Raw genomic sequence first — 16,795 nt, 5'->3', positions numbered from 1 at the left:
GTTTGTCGTTTCTCTGATCACAAATGCAGACATGGTTTTATGTTTATGCAGCGCGATACACAACGCCCAAAAAGACAGTATAGGTCATTATAATCAGTAATTATGTGCCCACTGGATGCTACAAATGCCTCATTTGTAATGTGCTTTGTTGGTTTTGTCTCGTCGCCCTGGGACTCTTACACAAAATAATGTTCTTTTTAGCAACATCATATGACCCCTTTAAAGGCCATTTTCTTAAAATGAGACATTTTTATCTCGAAATTTTGAATTTTTTTCTCATAATTTGGAGTTTATATCCAACAAATGCGTGTTTGTATCTCACAATTCGGACTTTTTTCTCGCAGTTCGGACTATTTATCGCAAATGCGTGTTTGTATCTCATAAATCTAATTTTTTTTCTCACAATTCTGACTTTTTTTCTCGAAACTGCGAGTTTATATCATGCAATTCCGAGAAAAGAAGTCAGAATTTTTTTTAAAAATGTCGCAATTACCTTTTTTTATTATTATTCAGTGGCGGAAACAGGCTTCCATAGTCTTCTGTGTGAGGGGGGCAGTGGGAAAAAGAGTTTCGGACGGATATTCAAATGTCATGTGACTTAAAAACAGCACATTATTGTCTACCTTAAGGCCTGCCCTTTTAATTCCCATAGTGCAATATATTTTATTTTTTCAGAACAACAAGGAATTGAGTAGAAATTACTTCTTGCCGTATGGCAACTCCGTACCATAGAGGGTTAAGTGTAACAGCAGTGGGACTCTACGCATGTGAAGTTACGCAGCAGTAACGCTACTGTCTTACTTTGCGTTAACGCGACGCTGGCTGCGGAACTGATGGGCACCGCGATCTCCGCGCCCGCCTCCGTCTCCGACGCCGGAAGGCTGATGATGGTCGCTTCTCCCAGCAGATTGCAGATGCGCTGCTGCATGGAGCTCAGGATGACGGGCACGGTGGTGCAGTCGCCCGTGCCCTCCATGGCCGCCCGCGCCTGCGCCACTTTGCGCCGCACCTCCGTCTTGAGATCGGACCATTTCTTCTTGACCTCCGCGAGCTCGCGCTGGCAGGTGCTCACGGCGTTCACGCGCTTCAGGATCTTCGTCCACGCGCTGTTCTTGGCGATGTGCGTGACGCCCGCGTTAAAATGATTCACTAAAATGTGTTTTTGCTTCTCCATCTCCTCCACGATGATCTCCACCTCCCTTTCGGAGAAATTCGTTTTTCTCTTTTTGGCCTGAGATGCCATAACGTATTTAATTGGGCTGGGGGGGGGGGGGGTAAAAATATTGCGTAGAATACGTAAAAATAGTACGTTTTTGTCCCGACACAATTGCGCAGCGTAATGGCTTCTTGAATCGACTTCTCTTCCAACAACAACGTTTGCGGCCGCAAATGGCTGAAGTCCCGCCCATTTGTCGCCTCTTACGATTCCCATTGGCTTAGATTTGCCATAAACGGTGACGATCTTTCTTTTTATTGGTGGAAACTGTGATCAATCACACCATACGTTTTTGCGCTAGACTTATTGTCAACCAGAGGAGGGAGCTATTACAAAGTTATCTCTCTCTCTCTCTCAATTCAATTCAAAATTGCTTTATTGGCATGACTGTAAATTATACAATATTGCCAAAGCTTAGTATACATGTACACACATTTTTTTTTATAATATAATAACAATAATAATAATTAAATGAACATCACATAGAATAGAATGGAATATTATAACATCTTAGAAGTGGTATCTGTGTTCCTGACATCTGGGCTTTTTCTGAAAGACCATAATGTTGGTCTTTTTGAGGTTTACTGCCAGGGCCCAGTTCTGGCAGTAGTTGTCCAGCAGGTCCAGGTGCTGCTGTAGTCCCTGTGGGGTGGATGACAGCAGCACCAGATCATCTGCGTACAGCAAAAGCTTGATGTTTCTGTCTTGTAGAGTGAGTCCAGGGGCTGTAGACCGTTCCAACTGCACTGTCTTAAGTCGCTGGGGTATATTTTTAGCAACAGCCAAAAAATCCTTGTATGGGTCAAAATTAACGATTTTTCTTTTATGGCAAAAATCATTAGGATATTAAGTAAAGATCATGTTCCATGAAGATATTTTGTAAATTTCTTACCGTAAATATATCAAAACGTAATTTTTGATTAGTAATATGCATTGCTAAGAACTTCATTTGGACAACTTTAAAGGTGATTTTCTCAATATTTAGATTTTTTTTTGCACCCTCAGATTCCAGATTTTCAAATAGTTGTATCCAAATATTGTCCGATCCTAACAAACCACACACCAATGGAAAGCTTATTTATTCAACTTTCAGTTGATGTATAAATCTCAATTTCAAAAAAATTTACCCTTATGACTGGTTTTGTGGTCCAGGGTCAAATGTTGAATGCAACAAAACCATCTAAAATAGTCATAAGAACACTGACAGGATGTTTCCAGCTTGGTCAAGTTTGTGCAAATATGTGCACACAAATATGTGACCCGCGGCGTTTCTAAGCAGTTATTGTTGAAGTGTGCAAACTTATAAACTTGAAATGAACCGGTCAAAACCAGAGCTTTGAAGTTCATGTAAATAATAGATCTCATAAATCGGGTTTGTCTTTGAAATTGTCTTCATAGAAATAATAGCAGTGGACTGAAATAGACCGTTCTGAGAATTCAGATTGATATTATAGCTTAATAAAACTGAATTCGTAGAATAAAGTCACCTATGCGAATGAAATGAGAGCAAACACACAACCAGAGGCCTTTACATGCTCACACTAACATGTGATGCATCACTAGCTGTGATATTTGTAGTTCAGATAACAGATATGTTATATGTATATATATGTATATGTACATATATATATTATATGTATATATGTTATATGTTGCTCTGCTAGATGGTGTTAAAGGCCGAGCTGAAGTCCACGAACAGGATCCTCACATAAGTCCCTGGTCTGTCTAGATGTTGCAGAACATAATGCAGTCCCATGTTGACTGCATCGTCCACAGACCTGTTTGCTCTGTAGGCAAACTGAAGAGGATCCAGCAAGGGTCCAGTGATGTCCTTCAGGTGGGCCAGCACCAGTTTTTCAAAAGACTTCATGACCACAGACGTTAGAGATGTGGTGACAGCATCTGGTACATTGTAAAGATGCTTTCTAAAGTGTCAAATAGCTTGAATTTAGTTACATTGTAAATCTTTCTGTACTGTTTAGCATCAAAACAAGACTAGCAACTGTTTGGAACCCAATGCTTTTAAGTTATATAATATCCTAAAGAAGTATTGTCCTCGCACTTGACTGGAATGCGGAGATTTTCAAGAGTTTGGCTCTCGTTTGCAGACATTTGTGGGTCAGACAAGCAAATCAAGTTCCTGGAATGGAGCAAATCTGTTATAATTTCTTTCACCCTATAAAAGCCTACTGTATCATATTTGATAGGCCTCTAAATGATCTAAACTATCAAAAACATGTTGCACACAATCTACCGCACTCACAGTTTAGACTTTTTTAGCAAGTAAAATGTGTAATTGTACAAACGTCCACCTTCAGCTCGAGCTTCACGTGTCTTTTTGCTGTCAAATCTTTACTGATTTTTATCACATAAACATAAGAATAACTAGTAATATTTCCAGATGAACACTTACTGGACCGAAGCAGCTTGGCTTTACTTGATTATCCAGACCATCATTATTTTAGTCTTAAATCTGATCATCAGGCGTTTTGAGAAACGTTTATTTGTTCATCTCTCAATCATTATTGTATTGCATTGCATAATATGTTTTGAAATTAAAATAAGCATTAAATATGATCGTATTAGGACATATTATTGGAGCTACAGAGTGACAACTGATATTTATATGCATTTTATGTAAGTACTGTTATAAAGATCTCATTGATTTACATTACAAGCATCAGAATTGCATCACATTTTGTCCATATAAATATCAGCTTCTGCAGCAAATTGCATATTTTTGCTCACTTTGGGCTTCTGAAAAAAACGGAGCTGTTTTTCCTCCTTATATCAGACAATATGAGCCATAAAAGCCTGATGAATCAAATATGATGCTCAACAAAAAACACACGCAAACTTTTTTTAAAAATATATTTTGTGTAAAGGTTCAATAAACTGTTCCATTATTTATTTATTTGTTGTACTATTTCCTATATCAAGCTTTACAGGATTAATACAGCAGTGGAAATGCAAAAAAAAAAAATATTTACTTGATTGGTTGAGTTACTTGTATTAGTTGCTTGTAGAATATATTGAAAGATCACATCAGTGTCGGTTATATTGATGAAAGAACGGGATGTCTTGTCAAAAAGCAGCACATGTTGTTCATGAACATTGTCTTATGTGGTCGGCACTTTAAGTGTTTTAGTGCTCTGGTACCTTGAGATCCAGTGTTGGCCAATACAAGAGCGCATGCTAAGCATTAATGCTCAAACTGAGTCACATGAGAGAGACGGAGACCGCCCTTCACTGTGTGATTGTGATGCTGTCCATCAAGGGCTCTTGCCTCATCTTTTCATTTCACTGGCAGGACTTTGTGTTTCGTTTTTATGGTGATGACACACTGAAACACTTCCAGACTCTTCAAACAAAACAAGTGAACGGGAAAGTTCAAAGCACACGGCCAGTGAGAGAGCCCAAGGATTTCATACAGCCTTTATGCCTATTATTGTGCAATCTGAATATGAATTTATGTTCTAAAAATAATTTCTTTTATTCAGCAAGGATGCATTAAAATGATCAAAAGTGTCAGTAAAGACATTTATAATGTTACAAAAGATTTCTATTTCAAATAAACGCTGTTCTTTTGAACTTTCTGTTCATCAAAGAATCCTGAAAAACTCAAATGTATCACAGTTTCCACAGAAATATCGGGCAGCACAACTGTTTTCAACATTGATAATAATCAGAAATGTTTCTTGAGCAGCAAATCAGCATATTAGAATGATTTCTGAAGATCACGTGACACTGAAGACTGGAGTAATTATTACATTAGGAATAAATTACATTTTAACAGATATTCACATAGAAAACAGATATTCTAAATTATAATAAAATTCCACTGTTTTTACTGTATTTTTGATCAAATAAATGCAGCCTTGGTGAGCAGAAAACATTACAAAATCATACCAACCCCAACATTTTGACTGATAGTATGTTTCTTGAGCAGCAAATCAGCATATTAGAATGATTTCTGAAGATCACGTGACACTGAAGACTGGAGTAATTATTACATTAGAAATAAATTACATTTTAACAGATATTCACATAGAAAACAGATATTCTAAATTGTAATAAAATTCCACTGTTTTTACTGTATTTTTGATCAAATAAATGCAGCCTTGGTGAGCAGAAAACATTACAAAATCATACCAACCCCAACATTTTGACTGATAGTGTATAGTTTTCACTGCGTTGCATGTTAAATTTTAAAACAGGGGAACAAATTACTAAAATGAGGGAATGAATAAATGCAACATCAACATGATTTATTCAAACGAGGGAACAAATGAGTTTACTAAAATGAGGGAATGAATAAATGCAACATCAACATGATTTACTCAAACGAGGGAACAAATGAGTAAAATTCAGCTTTGATCACAGGAATAAACTACATTTTGCAATATATTATAATCAGGTATTTTAAATTGTAATATTTCACAATATTACGTTATTTTCGTTCAAATAAAAGCAGCCTTGGTGTACAGTATATAACTGTGAACAATTAAAGATCCTCAATTCTGTTCGATAAACAGATGTGTGATATCAGTAACTCAACAACAGCCTGTATCCAGTATTTCTTAAACTGCACTTTTCTCCTGTTGTTTTGTTGATAAGAGCGTTAGAGAATCTCAGCAGAATCTTTATTGACAGGTTCTTGATCCAGTGTCCTCTTTCTGAGAGACAAACAGTGATCGTGGAGCTGCTAACGGCACGTAAAATGTGAGATAGCACATCTTGTTTTTTTACCCGTCAATCTGACCTCCAGGTAGAGTTTATCGGACGCGTTTCACTGGATCAGCCATCAGACGTAATCCAGATCACACAGGACACTAGTCTGATGAACGCTGACATGGAACATGACCTTGTGTCTGTCCTGTGGTTAATATACACCTTTAATAGCTTCTGCACCATAGAGCATGCAGTCTTTGAGTTTGAATGTATGGAGTCTTTATGAATGGGCTGTTTATCTTCATGTAATTAGTACATGACATAAACCGATAAACAGTTAGGACCTGGACCTTATCGCTATTCTGTAAATGCACTGCAATCCATTGATCAGAAAGCTGATTTCTCAGTATCTCATCTTTGTTTCTGGTTTTCAGAGCTGTATTATGACCCCAGATGTGCAAAGTACTTTAGTATAATTATACTTCATTATTATACTTTTAGGGTAATTTAGAGAAACGGAATAATTGTGCATTTACTTAATCAAAGGGAAAATTACATTTAGACCTTAAAAGCACAAAATGGTTTAAATAAAATAAAGTTTAATTGAAAAAAATTAATAAATAAAAAATGTCACTGCCCCCCTTAAAGCTAGTTAACAACTAAAGGCCATGAAAGGAAAAAAAATTTGTTTCATGAAATAAAATAAATGTTAACTGAAATAAAATAAAATATATAAAGTTTGATGTACTAAAATAACTAAAACTGATATAAAAATTTATAAAACTATATATACATATTTAAAACATAATAATAATAATAATAATAATAATGACAAAAACATACAACCAAATTACTAAAACTTTACATCAATTTAAAATGAAAACAGAAAATATAAAAATTTAAACTAATTAAAAATATACAGTATATCAAAAATATAATAATATCTCAATGATAATAAAATAAAATAATAATGTGGAATAATAAATGTAGACACTTTTTACTTTTACTTTAGTACAATTTAGACAGTGTCCATATTTAAGTATAATTTTTTAGTGCTTTACTGAAAAAAAATTATAAATACAAATGAAAAATACAAATTAAATACAAATTAAAAAAAGATTTTTCAAAGTTGTAAATAAAACAAAGATTATTAAAGTATGATTTACAAGAAAATACTTTTTCTACTTCAAAATAATTTTTCTACTTCAGAATTTTACTTGTAATTTATTGTGTTACATGTTATTTATTTGTAATTATATTTCTGAGTTAAAAATAGTTAGTAAACCACACCAAATTGTTTTTAGAAGAAAAAAAAACTCCAGAGAAATCTGAGACACCGAAAATATGGCAAACTTTATTTGCTCTGTTTCACTCTGAATGAACTAAATTCTTGAATAAATCAAATATCACAGGTTGGTGTCATTTCACACAGGGCCGTCTTTCTCTGCACCGAACAACCCTGTTGGATGAAATCAGAGCTCGGTACTTGCTCCCAAAGCCTGCGTCTATCCCCATGTGTTTAGTGATCCTAATGTGTGACTCGGCTAAAATTAGTTTTTAGAGAGCACTGGAGTCAAATTCAATCATAAGGCCATGTTGCATACAGTACATAAGTGCACTGCTTTACTCCAGCTGCACTGGATTGTGTTACAAAGCTGCTGATGCATGGTAAGAAATTACCTATTTTGGCTTTGGAGTAAAGGGACTGTAATTCTCATACTTAAAAACATTTTTCATGTTTTTAATGCAAGTTCACTGATTACTTTATCATATGACACTGTACTCCTCTGGCAGTGCAATTATAGATATACATAATTTGTATTGCCGAATATAACATAAAAGTTCATGCAAAAATTACAATTTGCTGAAAATGTGCTCATCCTCAGGCTATCCAAGATTAGGATGAGTTTGTTTCTTCATCAGGTTTGGAGAAATGTAGCACTGCATCAGTGTCTCAGCAATGGATGCTCTGCAGTGAATGGGTGCCGTCAGAATGAGAGTCCAAACAGCTGATAAAAACATCACAATAATCCACAAGTAATCCACAGCACTCCAGTCCATCAGTTAACATCTTGTGAAGCCAAAAGCTGTGTGTTTGTAAGAAACAAATCAATCATTAAGAGATTTTAACTTCAAACCATTGCTTCTGGCTAAAATACAAGTCCATAATCCATAATAACACAGTGAAAAAGTTGTCTCATTTGAATCAGGAGAGAAATCTGCACAGATCAAGCACCGTTTACAAGCCAAAAACCATTCGAGACAAATATGTGGCTGGATTTTGATGTGAGAGACAACAGGAGATGGACTTTTTCACTGGAGGAGGCGTTATTATTATTAAAATCGACTTAATGATGGATTCGTTTCTTACAAACACGCAGCTTCTGTCTTCTCAAGACATTAACTGATGGACTGGAGTGGTGTGGATTACTTGTGGATTATTGTGATGTTTTTATCAGCTGTTTGGATATAGCCTGAGAGTGAGTACATTTTCATCAGACACTCATGTTAGGTGAACTATTCCTTTCATAATTCTGGCATTTGAAGAGGTCTAAACACCAGTACTGTCCATATACCGGGCTTTTCCCTCGCAGTGTACAAATCATGCCCTGTATTCAGGTTACAGATGGGGAATAGGTTGGTGTCCCCCTCTGCATAGATACCTTATAAATCTCTGGAGTTAGTCTTGGCACGGACGCTTATCCTCCACCAGACTCTGACGTCATTTTGCAAACGGAGCAGACGGCTTTGCTGCAGGATTATGCCTTACAAAGTACAGCCGTTTATATTTGGGCCTATTAACATTAATTGCTGCTACTACCCTGCACTGACCTGCTGGTATTTTAAAATCCAATTAATAATGTTTAGGCTTCAGTATTATTTCAAATATTTGACCTTTTTAAAGACAATTTGATAAATCACAGAAAAGTTTTCCCAATGCATCTCATAATAACCATAATCATATAAATATAAATGCACATATAAAAGCAAAATTCTCATGAAAGTGCAGTATTTTTTTTTTTCATTTTATATTGTCATTACCGCATAGACTTTATAGCTGATAAGAAATATATAGCTGAACTAAAATACACAGATAGGTCAGAAACAGTTGTAAAAAATAAGTTTCATGTCATGAGTTTTTCAGCAATTAAAAACTCATGGTGTGTTATTTGAATATCATTGATATACTATTATATTTATATTAATATTTTGAATTGGTTTTTTTATTTTCCATGTTCATTTTTAATTTTTAGCTAAATCTTTAGTATTTTGTATTTTTTTTTAAACATGTCTATATAGTTTTTATTTATATTTATTCCAGATTAATTCTATTATTCTAATACAAAGAGTTAAACTAAATTAAAATGAAAAATTTAATTTGAGTTAACATTTATTTTATTTCAAGTAACAAAAAAAAGTGTTTTATGACCTTTAGTTGGTTTTAGTTTTGGTTAACCATAATAATCCTGCCTTGAGGCATGTTAATAACTAACTTTAGTTCGGCCAATAACGTTTTATTATTATTATCATTATTAATTCTATATGTTTTCAGTATACAACATGTTGCAGGTCTGTGTGTAGTGTGTAGTGAAAGAGGAGGGTCTCATTTACATACGAGCATTGCTTTCACCCGTGATTGGACGTTCAGACTCTGACGTTCAAATCGGTGTAAAACGCGCTGACCAATCAGAGTCCGCCGCCCTTTACTCAGTGGGCGTGTCTAAGGACTTTTCTTGACTTGATCAGGCGCTTTACCGGCATTTCAGCGTTTAGCCGCCGGCAGGCGAGAGTGTTCTTGTGTTATTTATTTATTTATTGCCGAAGACTTTTATTATTTTCAAGATGCTTTGCCTGTGCCTTTATGTGCCCGTCCATAATTCAGATCAAGTCGAGGTCGAGTATTTTGAATCGAACGGATTACCGTCCGAGCTCAAGTCGCTCAAGTCGCGATCTTGGCGTCCATATTTCCCTCCAGCAAGCGGAGAGAGTCCTTCAAAGGTGAAATATTGTTTTAATAAAAAACGGACAATAATGCAATTATGTTTTCTGGTAGGGCTTTGACTAATAATAATCACGGTGGAGTCTTAAAACTGCTGTCATTTTTCACTATTTTCTATTTTAGAAATGTCAAAAGCTTTTTCAATTAATTGTTTATTGCTTTATAATAAAAAGTGTAATTTTTATTAAATTTTAATCATTTTATTATTGCATTATTAGCTTTAATTCGACCACTGGAATTTATTATAGTCATTTTTTATTACATTACAGCGAAACCAAACCCTTTGTTTATGACTATATAAATGCAGTGACCTCTTGATCATTTTATCTCTGAATGGACTAAGTCACTGCTTTGTTGGAAGTTTTTATCATCTCTTAAAATTACTGTAAAGCACAGAATTAATTTACAGGCTCTAAACGATCTTCTTTCTGTCCCATTTCCCATTTTCCTCACGCAGCATGGACAAAAACGGCACAATGACTGTTGACTGGAATGAATGGAAGAAGTCTCCCACATTACAGCCTGCCGAAAACCTTCCCGAAATCATCCTGTACTGGAAACACTCGACTGTAAGCGTTTTCTCCCACACAAATCCTGCACTAAAAAAAACACTAATCCAAATCCTTCAAAACAACCGACAAAGCTTGTTTAGTAGAAGCTGCTTTATTCATGTCCACTGCAAAGCGACATTAATATGGGGATCTGGTTAACATGTTTGCTTGATTCAGATGTGCATAAATTAGGCTGGTTTGGGTTTTAGGATGGTTCAGAGCATTGGTCTGGTATATGGTTGATGACAGTCTTAACATGACTGCCTAAAATATCTCCAGTCCCACTGGAACACCGTGATCTAGGATGGGGTCCAATTAAATAGGTATAACCTTGCAGCTACTAAATCTTAACTAGTCTGTCTCTTCTATTAATATGGCCGCCAGAGTTTGTGCATAAATCCATCCATTAAAAATGCAAATCAAATGTCAGAGCATTCAAATAAACCAGGACTAACTGTCCTACCAGTGCGACACCTTCTTATGCAACAGTTCAGGACACTTGCAATTAGATGATTTTGAGACTCTGTGTAGTTCAATATCAATGACCTACTTTAGATTCTTATTGAACTCCGGTTTAAACCGGACCGCAGCCTTTGTTCTCACGAGGCAGAGTTCAGCGCGCAGTGAGATGTCTGATGCAATGTGCACGAGTTTGCAATCAGTTTTGTATGAGTTTGTAAAGTCCGCAATGGATTTTTTGGATCAAATGGTGCCCTAAAAACACGCAGATTAGTTTTAGGTTTTGGCAGCGTCACTGGTCAGGTCAGACTGACGCACACGCTGATGCTGTCAAGGTCGTTGCACTTTAGTTCTCTTGCAGTTGACGGTTGCACTTATGCGAAATACTACACTGTGAGGAAAAAAATCTGGTGTAGAAATGATTTAGACTCAGAAATTGCTAGTAAATTTCACAAATGATTACAATGACATGGCAAATAACACATTGAATTAAATGTCAAATTAGACTGAAATAATTCAATTCAAGTTTATTTGTATAGCGCTTTTCACGATACAAATCGTTGCAAAGCAACTTTAGTAGTAGGCTATAGTAGGCTATTTTCTTGTAAAACACCAATCTTTTTTCAAAATTATATACTTAGTTTCATATAGTTTTTATTTGATTTACTTTGAAAAAACAAATTTTACTGTGTAGGATTTGAAAAATTTTTCATTCAGAAATTGCTAGTAAATTTCACAAATAATTACAAAGAAACGGCAAATAACACATTGAATTAAATGTGAAACTTGTAAGTAGAAAAACTGTAGTATTTTTATTTTATTTTTTGCAAAACATACTCAAATAATATTATTTACAACTTTGAAAAATAATTTTCTTTTTTTTAAAAATGTTTTTACATTTAATTTTCACTAGTAAATTTAACAAATTACAATAAACAAGTTCATTGTTTTTTATTTGCAACTTTAAAAAATAATTTTTTTACGTTGTAGGATTTGCTTTGAAACCATTTTCACTTCGAAATTGATAGCCAATTTCACAAATAATTAATGGCAAGGAACACATTGAATTAAACGTGAAATTAGACTGAAAGTCTGAAATTGTATTTCATGTAAATAGAGATTATTGGAGTATGTTTTACGACTTTGAAAATCCTTTTTTAGAGTGTAGTAGTTGTTTACTGAAAACAGTGTATATTGGTTATGTGCTGTGTTTATCGTCAGTTGTCTTTAACCATGTCGGTGATATGTTTGTTTGCAGATCTTCGATGTGGGAGAGAACATGATGGTCCCAGATGAGTTTACCTCAGAGGAGCACATGACGGGGATGTTGTGGAGACATCTGGTCGCCGGTGGAGGAGCTGGAGCCGTTTCCCGAACCTGCACTGCTCCGCTCGACCGACTCAAAGTCCTCATGCAGGTATGGTGGCGCACACACCTTAGAATCACCTGCAAAACGCCAAAATCACGGCCCAAAGTCACCGTCGGGTGAACAGAACTAGATTAGTGTTACCTTGTGTGTTTGTGTTCTATATTAAAATGATAAAGCCATATTTTTCTTGAGTTACTCGCTCAGTGGTGTTGGTTTTTACTAAATCCCAACCTCAGCTTTCTCTATACACTGAAGGGGGTTTTATTTACACAAGCATTTCCCTTTAATCAAAGTGCAAACTGGTTTCATAACCATATGGCCATTCTGAACAATTAGTTCTGTTACTCAAGAGTCATAAGAGTAGTTTATCAGAATCATAAATGCATGTTCCAGTGAAAGGATCTGGACTCTGAATAGTTACACAGTCCTGTCAGGCGACCAATCAGAATCCGAGGAGTCAAGCACACCCTCTGTGCTGCGCTCTGATTGGTCGGATACGAGATAGCGTTTGATGTTGTCACGGCCGAGCGATAGTGAAGCTCTGTGTCATGTTTTACGTCAGCTGTTACTCAATCGGACTTTGATAGTTCAGTGATTCGGGCCAAAACCTTTTACCTACATATTCTGAAATATTTAACTTTGCTCTCGTTTTAATCGAACGCATCAATCTGTTCATTAAAACCATAAATGTATGATATCATCTGTTAATATTGACACACTATTCTGATAAACTAGATGGTTATTGTATATATTGTTGGCTCTTCTGTTTTAGGTGCATGGATCTCATGGAAACAACATGTGTATCATGAGTGGTCTCACCCAGATGATCAAGGAAGGAGGGATGCGTTCGTTATGGAGGGGCAACGGCATCAACGTCATCAAAATCGCACCCGAGTCGGCCCTCAAATTCATGGCTTATGAGCAGGTAATAGACCAGAGCTGATGCGATTTTCTGATCTGAGAAGCATAATGAAGAAATATTGCTGCTTTTTCAACGCAATTCCAAAATTAAAGCTTTATAGTTAATGTTTGAAAACAAATAAACGGGTGTATTATAATCAACTAAAACTATAAAAAAAGATTCATTACTTGAAATTAAATGAACAACTGAAATAAAATATATATATTTTTTAAACTTATTTTTATAGATGCTTATTGGCTAGCTGCCAAAGCATAATTTCTTTTTTATTTTTATTTTTATTTTTTTTTTATTGAAGTACTAAGATAATTCAAATTAAATCAACTAAAAACTAAAACTTGATAAAAATATTACTACAATGATTGCTAAAAAAATTACTGCAATTTTAATTAAAACTAAAATGAAAACCAAAATAAAATCTAATTAAAAAATCTAAAAATGTAATTCAAAATATTAACAAACTATAAAAGTATATCAATAATGCTAAAATATAGTGTCATAAATATTAGTAATTTACTGTTCTGTAAATGATTATTATTATACTATTTAATATCGCTATAATAGTTTTATTGTGATTGTAATATATTTATTTATTTGTTTTTTATAGATTATTATTATTGTATAGTCGTACTGAATGGGGGAATGTTGGTTCTTCGCTGATCACATGCTTGCTTTGTGTGTAAATGCCACTCAAAACCTGCTGCATTAAATGAATCACTTTTCTTCCTCAACAGATTAAACGGCTGATGGGAAGCAGTCAGGAAACTCTGGGGATCACGGAGCGTTTTGTAGCAGGTTCCCTGGCAGGAGTCATTGCCCAGAGCACCATCTACCCCATGGAGGTGAGTTTTACACCATCTTATTTAGTTGCTATTTTAATTTGTACTTCAGACATGGTTTTTACCATGTAAGATACAATGTAACAAACCTCTGTAATGCTCTTCTGTCCAGGTTCTCAAAACCCGTCTGGCGCTGAGAAAGACGAGCCAGTACAAGGGCATCTCCGACTGCGCCAAACAGATCCTGAAGGGTGAGGGGATGACTGCGTTCTACAAAGGCTACGTCCCCAACATGCTGGGCATCATCCCGTACGCTGGCATCGACCTGGCCGTCTATGAGGTGAGCAGAGGTACACAAACTAAAGCAATCACTGCTGCTGTCACTCATGAATGGAAAAAGCTCATTTTATTTCCTCTTTTGCTCTTGATAGACATTAAAGAACACTTGGCTTCAGCGCTACGGCACGGATGACGCATATCCGGGCGTGTTTGTGCTGCTAGCCTGTGGTACGGTTTCCAGTACGTGCGGCCAACTCGCAAGCTACCCGCTAGCTCTCGTACGAACACGCATGCAGGCGCAAGGTGAGCTTTATGGTTTATAATAGGTGTAAATAATATATATAACCTCTTTTAATAATTATATATTTAATACATTTTATTTAATATTTTATTTTTTAAATATATTTTATATAATATACATGTTATTTATATTATTTAATATAACATATTGATACATTTAATGTATGTTTATATATTTAATATACATTTGTGACCCTGGACTACAAAACCAGTCATAAGGGTCCATTTCTGTATTTTTGGCTATTGCTACAAATATCCCCCAGCGACTTAAGACTGCTTTTGTGCTCCAGGGTCACATTTTATTTAATATATATTATATATTAATTAATACATATAATTTCTTATTTAATACATATATTTATATATTTAATGCATTTAATTTAATGTTTTAATATACATTTTATTTATATTATTTAACAGATATTAATACATTTATTTAATATGTATATTTTTATATAATTTAATATACATTTTATTTATATAAAATAAATTTTTACTTTTACATTTAATATACTTTTTTCTATATAATACATTTTATGTATTTAAGAATTTCTAATTTTGAATGTGTTTTTTTTTATTTATTGGTTCAATATTAATTTTAATATATATTTCCAGTGCTAGAAAGACTTTTTCTTTTTTTTCAATTTAATGCATGATATTTCCAAAGTCGATGAGTAATCATGAAAAATAATCATGTTCTCAATATTGACCAAAATAATTATTTTACTAGACTTTTACTATAATCGAGCAGCCCTAGTTTATAATGCATTGTAATGCATTAATTTACTGAATATTGTTCTGTTTGTATTTCTGCAGCTGCGGTTGAAGGCGCGTCCCAGGTCTCAATGACAGGACTCTTCAAGCAGATCATGAAGACCGAGGGCCCCACGGGTCTCTATCGGGGTCTGACCCCAAACTTCCTGAAGGTCATCCCGGCCGTCAGCATCAGCTACGTCGTGTACGAGCACATCAAGACGACGTTAGGCGTGCAGTCAAGATGAGGCCTTGATGAACGGACATCTGGAGGTTTTTTAACCTTGAGGTGTGGAGGCCATCTCATTCTGTGAATGTGAGCGAGGACGATGACGGTCAACGAACATCTCATTATTTATTTAGTATTCTAAAATGGTAAAAAAATAAGTTTGAGAGCTGAAATCAGGGACCAACGTTTTTCGATTTCATGTGACCATTGTGTGCGTGTATTTGGTCATATACATGTAAAGTGCCACTGCGAGAAGGAATCAAGTGCTGTTATGATCCAGTCGGGCAGTGCAATTCAATCAACACTACAAACCACTGTGAAATGCATTATTTCATGCTGATTGAAGTTGCACTGCTTGTTTTCTTACTAATGCTGCTTTATATTGACTAAAGTAATATATTTATACATCTGTAAAACCAGATACTTATTTATGTTTTGGCATCCGAGAGTTTAATGAATGTGTTGCACAGTTGTTTGTGTGTTTTTCAGTAGTTCAGCTGCTGTCTAATTTAATCTTAATTGTGGTTATTTTAAATCGGCACACTGATGTTCTTAGCTTTGCCTTAATATAATGTCTGGTTGATTTGAAAAGGAATGCACTTTAATTGCTTTAGTCAGTTGTGAATGTAATGCAATGCAATGACTGTAAATGTTGTCCGAGGGTGTGAGTGTTTTGTAATGGGGACCATTTGTTCGAGTAATAAATTCACATGATATGCTTACTTGCAGTATTGGGGGTTGAGTACACTCATTTCAACATATAAATGCACAGGTGTGTGTTTGAGACTGTTCTGATGTGGTTTGTGAAGAGCCTCGATCCGGAGCAGATGTTCTTGGGAATTAATGATTCAAGAATGGCAGAGATTTTCATTGCAACAGCATTTATGTTTCAGAGTGGCTCTTATTTTAGTTTGGTTTTAGAATTTTTTTTTTTTTTTTTTATATAAAGAAATCCTTAAATGTAATTTATTTTTTCAATAAAAACGTAATATTCATAGTATGTTGTTTTGGTGTTTTTGATTTTTAGAACATATATATATATATACTAAAAGCATTTTTACTAAAAAACATTCCAATTGTTTAATATTTTAAATTTATTATCTAAAACAATATTTTTCATTGCAACAGCATTTATGTTTCAGAGTGGCTCTTATTTTAGTTTGGTTTTAGAATTTTTTTTTTTTTTTTTTATATAAAGAAATCCTTAAATGTAATTTATTTTTTCAATAAAAACGTAATATTCATAGTATGTTGTTTTGGTGTTTTTGAT

The 16,795-nt window shown here is 34.8% G+C and overlaps 2 protein-coding genes across 2 annotated transcripts in view; one reads left to right on the top strand and one right to left on the bottom strand.

Annotated features, from left to right (window-relative positions):
* The window catches only part of LOC107753004 (nuclear apoptosis-inducing factor 1-like), a 2,824-nt gene extending 1,399 nt beyond the window's left edge, over positions 1-1,425 (bottom strand). The window contains exon 1 of the mRNA XM_016569087.1: positions 802-1,425. Within this exon, the coding sequence (XP_016424573.1) occupies positions 802-1,243 (442 nt within the window). The 5' untranslated portion in view covers positions 1,244-1,425. The remainder of the gene's footprint in view (positions 1-801) is intronic.
* Positions 1,426-9,644: 8,219 nt separating this feature from the next.
* Positions 9,645-16,247, top strand: LOC107752985 (calcium-binding mitochondrial carrier protein SCaMC-2-A-like). The gene is made up of 8 exons (XM_016569061.1): positions 9,645-9,886; positions 10,345-10,456; positions 12,156-12,314; positions 13,039-13,191; positions 13,920-14,027; positions 14,137-14,304; positions 14,396-14,546; positions 15,360-16,247. Exons 1-8 carry the CDS (start codon positions 9,750-9,752, stop codon positions 15,542-15,544), a joined length of 1,173 nt encoding a protein of 390 aa, XP_016424547.1. The 5' UTR covers positions 9,645-9,749; the 3' UTR covers positions 15,545-16,247.
* The last annotated feature ends 548 nt before the right edge of the window (positions 16,248-16,795 follow it).

The sequence above is a fragment of the Sinocyclocheilus rhinocerous genome, unplaced genomic scaffold (assembly GCF_001515625.1).
Source record: "Sinocyclocheilus rhinocerous isolate Xijiao unplaced genomic scaffold, SAMN03320098_v1.1 scaffold951, whole genome shotgun sequence".
Classification (NCBI taxonomy): Eukaryota; Metazoa; Chordata; class Actinopteri; order Cypriniformes; family Cyprinidae; genus Sinocyclocheilus; species Sinocyclocheilus rhinocerous.
This window is presented reverse-complemented; position numbering and strand designations above follow the sequence as displayed.